At 43.3% G+C, this 12,516-nt stretch overlaps 1 protein-coding gene across 1 annotated transcript in view; it reads left to right on the forward strand.

Annotated features, from left to right (window-relative positions):
- Positions 1 to 12,516, forward strand: part of LOC117347325 (dynein heavy chain 6, axonemal-like) — a 2,502,256-nt gene that overhangs the window by 1,829,371 nt on the left and 660,369 nt on the right. Inside the window, 1 exon segment of the mRNA XM_033918113.1 lies at positions 8,572 to 8,695. Within this exon segment, the coding sequence (XP_033774004.1) occupies positions 8,572 to 8,695 (124 nt within the window).

Consider the following 12,516-nt stretch of genomic DNA (forward strand, 5'->3'; position numbering starts at 1 on the left):
TACCGATAAGGAAATTAGAAACACCTTTTTAGACTTTTATCGATGCCTATACAGTCTAGAAGGAGAGGGAGACGAGGAGGCGGTGGCGAGCTTCCTATATAAGGTCGAACTACCGGTCCTCCCACTAGAAGACCAAGCACGGCTCGATGAACCGGTGACGTTGAGGAAGGTGCTGGAGGACATTCAGGGATCCAAGCCGGGCAAATCACCAGGACTAGATGGATACACGAGCCGCTTCTATAAAACATTTAGGGACCAAGTAAGCTCACTACTAGTGCGCATAATAAACGGAGTTCGACAGGGAAGCACTCTATCCTGGACAATGGGATAAGCAGGGGTGATGATTATATTGAAACCAGGGAGAGACCCAACTCTCTGCGGGTCATATAGACCTATCTCCCTGTTGAATATGGACGTGAAAATAGTGGCAAAGGTCTTGGCTCTGCGGCTAGGTAGGCTACTTCCCAAAGTCATACATATAGATCAGTCCGGGTTTATTCAATGCAGACAGGTAGGAGACAACATCAGACGCACTTTACATCTGATGTGGAGGATGCAACAGGGTAGAGACCCAGCTGCAATAATGGCAGTAGACGCAGAGAAGGCCTTCGACAGAGTATCCTGGGACTTTCTCTGGGCTGTGATGAGAAGAATGGGCATAGGAGGGATGCTCCTAGGATGGGTCAGAGCCCTGTACAACGCCCCTAAGGCTTGCCTACGAATCAACCAATCATACATGGAATTCTTCTCCATCGCGCGGGGGACCAGACAGGGATGCCCGTTGTCACCATTGCTATTTGCTCTCTCTATGGAACCCCTAGCTATCCTAATTTGGAACCATCCCCTGCTAAGAGGGTTTAAGGTGGGGGGCACGGAACACCGTATCGCTTTATTTGCTGATGATGTTCTCCTGTACCAGGCATTTTTGAAGAATATGGGCTAGTGTCAGGCTTCCAAATCAACCTAGACAAAACAGAGCTGATGGATCTAACTATGGGGGAAGACAGGAGTAGAGCACTTCAAAGCCAGTTCTCACTTAAATGGGCAACAAAGAGCCTTAAATACCTAGGGATCTATCTGCCCAGAGATTTGTCTCGTCTCTACGAGGTTAATTATGGCCCGATAATTCGACAGATAATATTGGACCTCCAGAGATGGCAAGGCCTATGGCTCTCTTGGGAGGGACGGTTTGCTGTCATACAGATGAATATACTACCAAGGCTGCTATTTCTGTTCCAGACCCTACCTATCCCCATACCACCCCGGATGTTCAAACTGCTACAGGCGGAATTTTGGAAATTTATATGGCAGAACAAAGCGCCCCGACTCTCTCAGCGGGTGATGTGGGTAGATAAAGCGCAGGGAGGTAGAGGGGTACCGAACCTACAGTGGTACTATCAGGCGGCTCAGCTGCGCATGCTAGTGGACTGGGAGCAGGGTACCCACAAATGGGGAATACAGTTGGAGCAAAGCTTTCTATCCCAGGGCAGCCTTGCTGCTAAGCTCTGGTCCTCACAGACGACCCGAAAATGGGAAGTAGAGACTACTAACCCCTATATCCTGCACCTAATTAAATTATGGGGCAATATCAAGCATGAATGCAACCAAGGAAAGGTGACCTCCACATTGGCATGCTTTAGACAGGAACCCAAATTCGAGACAGGTAAAACCAATCCAGTTTTCGAGAGGTGGGAACAGATAGGGCTGCAACACTTCCGGGATCTCTTGAAATCAGGGACCCTGATCATCTTTGAGACATTGCAAAAATATCCAAGGATGAGAGCTGGGGACTACTTGGCCTATATGCAGGTGAAACATTACATAATAGCAAATGGATGGGACAGGATACTCCTAGATGAGGTTGAACAACTAGAACAACTTTGGGGGACCCTACAGAGAGTGCCCAGACCCATATCTGTAATATACCGATATCTAAAAGGTAGAGTGACTCCCAAACTAAACTTTTGAGCCCAGTGGGAGAGAGATTTACAATGTACATTTACAGCTAAGGAGTGGGAACACATATGTGGGGAGGTGGGCAAAGCATCTGCTTGTGCCCTTGTGCAGGAAAATGCGTACAAGGTACTAAGTAGGTGGTATTACACTCCAGAGAGACTCCACAAGATGTACCCACAGGCATCGGCCTCATGTTGGTGATGTCAAGCAGCAGAGGGCATCTTTCTTCACATCTGGTGGGACTGCCCGGTGTTAACCCCTTGTTGGAGAGATGTGCTGAAGTCTCTGTCAGCTATGCTGGGGACTACAATCCCCTCTACTCCCCAAACATGCCTACTGGGGATATCAAACACTCAAGAGACAACCTGGCAAACTAGACTAGTGTGGATGGGTCTCATGGCGATTAAAAGCCTTATAGCGGCTTACTGGAAACAGCCTCTCGCTTCCCCACTGAGAGAATGGCGAACAAAAATGGTTTTGATGAGTAAAATGGAAATATATGTGGCCAAACGGAGGGGCTATTATGTGTCATCCCAACACACCTGGACTGTTATCACTCAAAAACTGCATATGTAACTTCAAGTAGACTATATAATCCTGACATGTACTCTCAGATGTGTGTGTGGGGGGGAGGGAGAGGGGACTAAAAGGGGGGGGAGGGAATGAAGAGACAGGGAGGAGGACAACGCAGAATTAAACAAATGCGAGTTAATGTAATGGTTTGAATGCTGCACTAAAGGTGATATTTCTATTGTTAACTCTGTTCAAAATTCAATAAAAATCTAAAAAAAAAAAAAAGCCTTCACTGGCTTCCGGTGATTTCTAGGATTCACTTTTAATGTACCTGCCTAATTTTCAAGATCCTACATGGCATTCTTTCTCCCCTAATCCCACTATCCTGGAATTCTTCGAGACCTGACTCTACCAGATCCACCCACATACTCAAACTATCTTTCCCCTCATTAAAAGGCATCATGTATGTAGGTAAATTAGGGAAATCCCTTTTCTTCAAATTCACTGAGCTTTGGAATAACCTCCCTGCCCCACTGTAGAACTTAGGCTCATTCCAATTATTCTGAAAGCAGCTGAAATCCTGGCTTTTCTCCAAAATGTGAAGCTATCTATTTAAAATGTAAAGCTAGCTATCCTCTTCATAACCTCTAATTTCTTATTATGTCCTTCCCTCATTTATTGAATTACCTGTAAACCGTGCCGAGCTCTATCTTTATGGAGATGATGCAGTATACAAACTTAAGGTTTAGTTTAGTTTAGTTTAGTTCTTAAACTGTGGTTTAAGAACATAAGAAAAGCCTCTAGTAGAATCTTCGCAGAGGCCAATCCAAGTCACAAGTACCTGGCAAAAACCCAAATAGTAGCAGCATTCCATGCTACCATCCCATGTCTGTTTCAACTTTCTTCTAGGAATTTGCCCAAAAGTTTATTAATACCTGCTACATTAACTGCTCATACCACATCCTCTTGCAAGGTGTTCCAGAGCTTAACTATTCTCTGAGTGAAAAAAATATTTCCTCCTATTGGTTTTAAAAGTATTACACTGTAACTTTGAGTGTCTCCTAGTCTTTATGTTTCTTAAAATCTTTATATACCTCATATGCAACCAAAAAAGGATCAAAGTGGTTTACAATATAGTTCAATCATAATTATGAAAAGAACTCCATTTAAATAGAAAAGAAAAGGAAAAGAAGAAAAAAAGTAACATTTCTAACACATAATATTACATAACAATCTAAAAAATTGATCCACAGTACAGGAGTTAACTGTGTTGGGTCTGCTGGGAAACAGTGATCATAAAATGAGCAAATTTAAGCTGATACCTAGAGTGATGTTGCAAAAGAAATCTATTGTAGAGACGTTTAATTTTCAAAAGGGCAACTATTATAAAATGAGGAAAATGGTTAAAAAGAAGCTAAAAGGATCAGTTGTAAAGGTTATGACTGTAAACCAGGCATGGATGTTATTTAAAAATACGATCATGGAAGCCCAGACCAAATCAGATAATAATAATAATAACTTTATTTTTTCTATACCGTCACAATCTTACGACTTCTAGGCATTTTACAGTGCGCAGCGGCCTCTAAGAAGGCAAACAGAATGCTAGGTACTATCAAGAAAGGTATTACAACCAGAACGAAAGAAGTTATCCTGTCGTTGTATAGGGCGATGGTGCGCCCGCATCTAGAGTACTGCATCCAGTATTGGTTGCTGTACCTTAAGAAGGATATGGCGATACTCGAGAGGGTTCAGAAAAGAGCGACATGATAGATAAAAGGTATGGAACACCTTTCATATGCTGAAAGATTAGAGAAACTGGGGCTCTTTTCCCTAGAAAAGCAGAGACTTAGAGGTGACATGATAAAGACTTAAAGATCATGAAGGGCATAGAGAAAGTGGAGAGGGACAGATTCTTCAAACTTTCAAAAACTACAAGAACAAGAGGGCATTTGGAAAAGTTAAGAGGGGACATATTCAGAACCAATGCTAGGAAGTTCTTCTTTACCCAGAGGGTGGTGGACACCTGGAATGTGCTTCCAGAGGGTGTGATAGGACAGAGTACGGTATTGGGGTTCAAGAAGGGATTAGACAATTTCCTGAAGGAAAAAGGGATAGAAGGGTATAGATAGAGGATTACTATACATCGTGAGCAGACTGCTGGACATGATGGACCTCTGGTCTGACCCAGCAGAGGCACTGCTTATGTTCTTATGTTTAAGAGAGCTGGACAATCAGCGAATTACAGAATACAAATAGCGAAGATGTCATTGAACAGTCAGCGAATTACAGAATACAATTAGTAAAAATACACATATTTCTCAAAGTTATCAGCATGGAGTTAGTTTTAAAATGGTATCTGATTAGGAGATAAATCTATCGAACAGTGCTGTCTTAATTTCTTTCCGAAATGTGCCGTAGGTCAACCAAGCTCTGTTAATGTAATTGTCTAACCAGGTCTGTTGTTTACTAGCTTGAAACTTAAAAGTTCTGTCCCGAAAGGACCTGTATTTGCAATCAGTGATCCTTGCTTGGATAGGCAAAAAGATTGGCATTTCTAGTTGTCCTAGTGGGGATGTGTAGCTGGAAATGTGGTAAGAGATAGATAGGGGCTATTCCCCACACCAGATGTATTCCACGTATCAGCAAAGGTGGAAAGAAGAGGAAACGAGAACCAGTGTGGTTAAAAGGTGAAGTGAAAGAGGCTATTAGAACCAAAAATAAAATATTTTAAAGAATGGAAAAATGATCTGAATGAAGAAAATAAGAAGAGACACAAGCACTGGCAAGTTAGATGCAAAGCATTGATAAAGATAACTAAGAAAGAATATGAAGACAAACTTGCAAAAGAGGCAAAAACAAATATTTTTTTAGGTACATTAGAAGCAGAAAACCTGTGAGGGAATCTATGGGACCATTGGATGATCAAGGAGCAAAAGTGGCACTCAGGGAGGATAATGCCATAGTGGAGAGACTGAATTAATTCTTTGCTTCAGTCTTCAGAAGATGATATAAGAGATCTACCTGATGGTTTTCAAGGGTGATGAGGCGGAAGAACTGAAAGAAATCTCGGTGAATCTGGAAGATGTACTAAGCCAAATCAACAAGTTAAAAAGTGATAAATTATCCCAGAACTCAAGCATGAAATTGCCGACCTGCTGTTAGTAATCTGTAACCTGTCACTAAAATCGTCTGTAGTACCTGAAGATTGGAGGGTGGCTAATGTTACACCAATTTTTAAAAAGGGTTCCAGGGGAGATCTGGGAAATTACAGACTGGAAAGCCTGACTTCAGTGCCAGGCAAAATGGTGGAAACAATTATAAAAAATAAAATTGTGGAAAACGTAGACACCCTAAAACTAATCACCCCAGCAGTATACAGTAATATAGTAGAAATCAAACCAAAATACCGCTAATAGCAATACACATCAGTATTATTAGCCCGACAAACTTGAAAGGCTATGGCCTCAGAATCGGAGCCTACGCACAGCAGTGAAAATCACAGACTGAGGATAATCCGCGTAGTAATACAGCTCCTGCTCCAATCATTGGCCAATGTGAAAATTTTTTTAAATAGTTTTCTAAAGCATTTCAATAAAGCTAAGACTAAACCCTGAACTTAAGAAACTTTTTCAGGGATACTTTGTGTAAGTGCAAGCCAGGATTTGCAAATCATAGACCAAAAAGACTTATCTTGTTGCTGACTTGTCTTTAAAGAGAAATTCAGTCACTAGTGTTTGTTTGCCGACGCGGCCAGCGTTTCGCGGGAATTTTAAAACATCCGCTGCGTCAGGGCCACCAGGACATTCAAAATCAAGGCTCAATCACTTCACTCGGTCACAGGCTCCTTTTCTGAGGCCATAGCCTTTCAAGTTTGTCGGGCTAATAATACTGATGTGTATTGCTATTAGCGGTATTTTGGTTTGATTTCTACTGGAAAACGTAGACAAACATGATTTGATGAGAAGGAGTCAGATTGGGTTCAGCCAAGGGTAGATCTTGCCTCACCAATTTCTAATCTAAACTTAGTTTAAAAGCTGCTCTATTTCCTTTTTAAATGTTAGCACCAGCAGCCTGGTTCCATCCCGGTTCAGGTAGAGTCCATCCTTTCGGAATAGGTTCCCCCTTTCCCAGAAGGTAGTCCAGTTCCTAACAAATCTAAATCCCTCAATCCTGCACCATCGTCTCAACCATGCATTGAGACTTTGGAGCTCTGCCTGCCTTTTGGGTCTTGCGTGTGGTATGAGGATCATTTCTGAAAATGCTACCTGGAATCTTCTATCTGATGTTAGAATTGACATTGGGGGGAAAGCTTGTGGGCTGGTGGTGTGCATTCTCTGCACGCACCTGGCCCAGAGTTGCCCAGAGTTGCAGCAGCAGGGGATGTTTGGCTGGACTGTGTCAGGTGGCGGCAGCGAGGGCGGCCTTGGGGGGTCAGGCTTTGACACGGGTCAGTTTTGGGGGAGGGAGGAAGGGGGTGGGGCAAAGGCTGGAAGGCAGTGAGGGGGCAGGATAATGGACTCAACAGAGAAATAGGGGCATGAACATTGGACAGAGAATGGAGAGAGGAAGGGGACACTAATTAGGGACAAGAGGAAGGGAATAGAAAGGGAGGATTGTTGGGCATCAGTGTGTGAGTGAGAAGGAAAGGAACAAAGAGGAAAATTGGGAATAGAGAGAAAGAGGAGAGGTAGAGGCATGGGGATTGAAGGATGAGAGGAGAAATGTTGGATATGGTGGTGGAGAGGGAACAGAGGGACAGATTGAAGGGGATGTAAGGGGGAGGAATGTTGGGCATAGTAATGGAGGGAGAGATGTGGCATGGTTGGAGAGGGATGATATAAGGAGAAATGGGCATGGGGCTGATGGGCAGAAGTGAAAAATATTGCACATGATCTAGGGATGAGAGAGGAAGAAAAGTTGGACTCATAAAGGGACAGAGAGAGATGTTGGTTGGGGAATGGAATGAAGTCTGGAGGAGAGGAAGCATGCAGGAGGCAGAAAGAAAGAGAAAGAGAAAGAAAGAAATATTGGATGCACAGTCAGAAATAAGTGCAACCAGAGACTCATGAAATCACCAGACAATAAAGATAGGAAAAATGATTTTATTTTCAATTTAGTGATCAAAATGTGTCAGTTTTGAGAATTTATATCTGCTGTCTATATTTTGCACTATATTTGTCTATTTTTCTATAGTTGTTACTGAGGTAACATTGCATATTTTAAAGTCATCTGCCTTGACCTCTTTGAAAACCCCCCAAATATAAATGATAATTAAGATTTTCTCTGCATACAGTGTACTTTGTGTTTTTTTAAATTTTGTGGTTACCATTATGTATTAATAAGATTATATTGTGTGTATGTGAAAAATAGATGGAAGAAATTGCATTACAATTAGTATTATTATTATGGGTGTGGAGTTTGGGTGGGTCTGGGGCGGGAGTATTGGTTGATATTTGTTAGGCTTAGGGGGTATTTGGCTTGAAAATGTTGAGAAACACTGTATTTGATTACCCACAAAGTGCAAACATTACATTAAAAAATTATTCAACGAGCTGTTCTCCACACCAGCTTTCTTCAGGAGTTGAATGTCCTCAATGAACAACACTTCAAGGAAACTACTGAATTTGTCTACCAGGAATCATGGACAGACTGGATGGGTTATTTGGCTTTCATCTGCCATCATGTTTCTATTTTTCAACATTCTCTGTTGTTTCAAATTTCAAGTTTATAGGATTTTATATACCGCCTATCAAGATTATCTAAGCGGTTTTTACAATCAGGTACTCAAGCATTTTCCCTACTCCAGAAACCATGTAAACATCCATTCTGGATGGGGATTTTAACTGTCCCCAAATGAAGCTGTGTGCAAACCATTGTATATTGGTCCATCGCCACTTGTCACAAAAAATGTCAGCAGCAAACATGAGAAAATGTACCTAACACAGAGTGCACTGCAAAGCTTCAAGATGTCTGTAGAAATTTTCCACCAAAGGAGAGCAACCCTCTCAGATTACACCATAACCAGACTCTTAATCTGTTTTTAAATGCATTCTAACATAAATTCAGATATTTAAATATGTATTATATATTTTAAATTATTAGATTGAACTTGATGCTACTATGACTACCCTTCAAGATAAGCAAATAAAATTAAAAGCTGTGGAAGAACAGATACAAGAATTGCAAGATCAGTATGAGAGGAGTGTTGGAGAAAAAGAGAGTCTAGGTAAATACTTGCTCACAGGATTTGATATTGTGTATGTTCTTTAAGGTTGTACTTACATTACATTACATAAATTCTTATATACTGCAACTACCTTACGGCTCAGTGTGGTTAACAGCTAAGAGATACTAACCATTTGTAGTATGATCATAAGAACATAAAAATAGCCTTACTGGGTCAGACCAATGGTTCATCAAGTTCAATAGCCCGTTCTCACGGTGGCCAATCCAGGTCACTAGTACCTGGCCAAAACCCAAGGAGAAGCAATATTCCATGCTACCGATACAGGGCAAGCAGACTATGGACTTTTCCTCCAGAAACTTGACAAACCTAATCAAAATATTTACCAAACAAGTGGGTTTTCAGCAATTTTCTAAAGACTAGATAAGAGGTTGAGATTGATATATAAATACAAACTTGTTTGTCTCACATAGCTGCCAAATATGCCAAAGTTTTACTAAGAAATTGTTCATAAGCACATCTCTTTACAGATGGAAATTCAAAAAATCATATCACATGCAAGTGTTTTCTAGTAGTAAAAATGAAGTGATCCAAAAGGTAGCTGGGTAAGAGTCCATTCAAAGCCTTAAAACATACACAACCAAATTTGAAAACTATTCTGGCTTCTATTGTCAACCAGTGCAGTCTATAGTAATATTGCAATACGTGATTTGACCATTTCAATCCGAAAATCAGCCATACCCTAGTATTTTGAATAATCTGCAACCTTTTTACATTTTTCATAGAAATTGACAGAGAATATTGCAGTAATTCAATGTACTGAGAATGAGAGACTGAATATTTTTTTTTTAATTTACCCTTTTCTGTGATTCTATTCATTTCATTAGATACTTATTCTGGTTTACAGAGTAGGCAACACCTATGTTCCACATAAGTGGGTTCTTTTACAAAGCTGTACTGCCTAGCAGCATGCGCTAAATGCCAAGCTGCCCGTTCTATTCTTATGAACAGCTCAGCATTTAGTATGCGCTGCTTAGAAGCACAGCTTGTAAAAGCCCACCAAGGTAGATAGCCTGTCATGATAAAATTAGAATAGAGAGTACAGCATGTTATTGAAGATTTAAATCCAGTGTTCAGTTCTTGGGTATGAGACATCTTGTGCTTTTGTTTTTATTTTGTATTATGAAAAAATTAGGGCTGAACAATTAACATGTTAAAAACACGATTAATGCATTGTCGTTGCCACCGTTTCCCACCCCCAAAAAATTGTCTTGCCACCACTACCCACCCCCAGAGAACTACTGCTGCCTCCGCTATCCATCCTCAGAGAGCTACCTTGCTGCCTTTCACTGCTGCCTGCTATGGTCCACTATAGCCACTCCCTCTCACTAACCTTTTATAGCCTTCCGGTAAGCTCTCTGGCTCCAGTCCCTGCTATACTGGAACAAGAAGTTATATCAGTTGTTCCATTATAAGCAGGGACTGAAGAGATCTTGAGAGGCTGTGGAGCAAGTGAGCTTGCCAGCAGTGCTCTGCTTTAATTGCTAGCACTGTCGGCAGGCTATAAAAGGTTGTTAAGTGGAAGGGAAGGAGAGCAGCTGACCTGACCCACGAGAGGAAAGAGGGAGGAAGGAGAGAGAGACTGAGACCCGACCATGTGAGGGAGGGGGAGGGGGGAAGGAGAAAGTAGAAAGACATACCTAACCCCAGAGGGAGGGAGAGAGAGACAGACAGGCAAACAGACTGACAGACATACTCAACCACAGAGAGAGGAAGACCGACCCAACCATGGAGTGAGAGAGGAAAGAGAGAGACCCAATCATGGAGGGAGGGAGGGAAGAAGGAAGAAGAGAGAGAGAGACCAAATCATGGAAGAAGAGAGGAGAAAGAGTAGGATCACAAGAAGATTTGCTGGTAGAAAGAGGTGCAGACGGGCAGTGGATTAGTGATGGAGGTCATCACCCGGAGGGGTGGCAACCTGTGTCGCTGGGCCATGTGCTTCCCCAACTCTTCCCTGCTGCTTGAGTGTGCCCCCCCACACACATTTTCTGCTGCTTGAGCACCCCCCCATTGCATACCTCTTGAGATGTTCACCAGTATGAGCAGCATCTTCCACCTGTGGCTCCCTTCTGACCAGGAAGTAATGTCAAAAGGGAGCCAAAGCCAGCGTGAGCAGCATGTAGAAGATGCTGCTCACACCAGTGAATGTTTAAGGAGGTACACCAGGGGATGGAGAGGTGCCAGCACCAGCGCCCCCTGCGAAGATGGCACCCAGGGTGATCCATCCCCCTTACTATGCCACTGCAGATGGGGGAGATAGGGCGATGTTTGAAAGGGATAGATTCTGGAAATAGGCATGGAAAAAACAAGAGACATGGTGACAGGAGGGAAGGAAATAAATGGTGAGCACAGAGTGGTGGACAGGGGGTGCGAAGTAGAAAGCTGTGCGGGTACAGGGCCAATGGGGATCCCATGAGGTTCTCCCCTGGTCCGTGGGATCTGGTGGGAATCCCCTGGGTTTGTGGAGATTCCACAGGGGTTCCCATGTGTTACCTCGCTAATGCCTCCTTTTTCATGCCCTCCAGCCATACTCACCCCTCCACAATGCCATGTGCAGTGTTCCCTGCATGCCACCTGTAGCCAATCAGCGATTATGTCAGAGGGAAGACTTCCAGGTCAGCCACGTGTAGCCTGCAGGAACTGCCACCCATGTCCCTGCGAAGAAATGAGTAAGGCAGGAAGGAGGCAATCCACCTGGAGGCTCTGTCTGGTAAACACACTCTGGAGAGGGGTGCAAGTACTTGGGCCACAGAAGGGGAGGGAGAGAGCGTGTTGGGACAAGAACAGGTGAGAGAGGGGGCATGAACTTGAGACAAAGGAAGGAGTCATGGGCCATGGGAGGATCACAAACGTTGGGCAAAGGCTGGAAGGAAGGCGAGAGGGAGGGGGCATGAACTTGGAACACAGAAGGAAAGGAGGGGAGTGCATTTGGATACAGAATGGAGAGAATCAGGGTCATGAACTTAGGACATAGTATGGAAGGAGGAAGGGAAAAAGTGGAAGTGTGTGGTACAGTGGTTAGAGCTACAGCCTTGGCAACCTAAGGTTGTTGGTTCAAATCCTTCACTGCTCCTTGTGACCCTGGGCAAGTCACTTAATCTCCATTGCCCCAGGTACATTAGATAGAATGGGAGCCCGCAGGGACAGTTAGGGAATAATGCTTGAGTACCTGAATAATGTGTAGTCTGCATAGAATTGTAGGATATGCGGAATATAAATAATAAATAAAATAAATAGATGCCGAGGGAATAGAAAGGAAGAATTGTTGGGCATGGGTGTATGATTAAGAGGGAAAGAGATGGTGCACATGGGTGGGGGGAGAAGAAAAAGGAGAATTGTTTGGCATAGAGATGGAGAGGAGTGAGGTCGAGATGCATGATAAAGAGAAAGATGAGAGGGAGAAATGTTGGACATGGTGGTAGAGAGGGAACAATGGGACAGATTGAAAGGGATGCAAGAGGGAGAAATGTTGGACATGATGGTGGAGGGAATGAAGGGAGAGATGTGGCATGGTGCTGGGGAGTGATGAGAGAAGAAGAAAGGTTGGGCTTGGGGCTGGTGGGCAGGGATGGAAGTGCTCCATATGGTCCAGGAGATGAGAATGGGAGAAATGAGGGATGTGGGAATAGAGGGGAGTGGGAGTGAAGCACCCTGGATCCCTCTCTTCCCCCACTTCCTTTGTAGCAAGGGAGGGAATGAGAGAAAGAGAGGTGGTGGGCAGTATGAGAGAGAAGACATGTTGCACATGGGGGGTAAAGGAGAGAGGAAGAAATGCTGTGTGGGAGAGGGAAGGGGAAAAAGAG

This window comes from Geotrypetes seraphini, chromosome 1 (assembly GCF_902459505.1).
Source record: "Geotrypetes seraphini chromosome 1, aGeoSer1.1, whole genome shotgun sequence".
In the NCBI taxonomy this organism is placed as follows: Eukaryota; Metazoa; Chordata; class Amphibia; order Gymnophiona; family Dermophiidae; genus Geotrypetes; species Geotrypetes seraphini.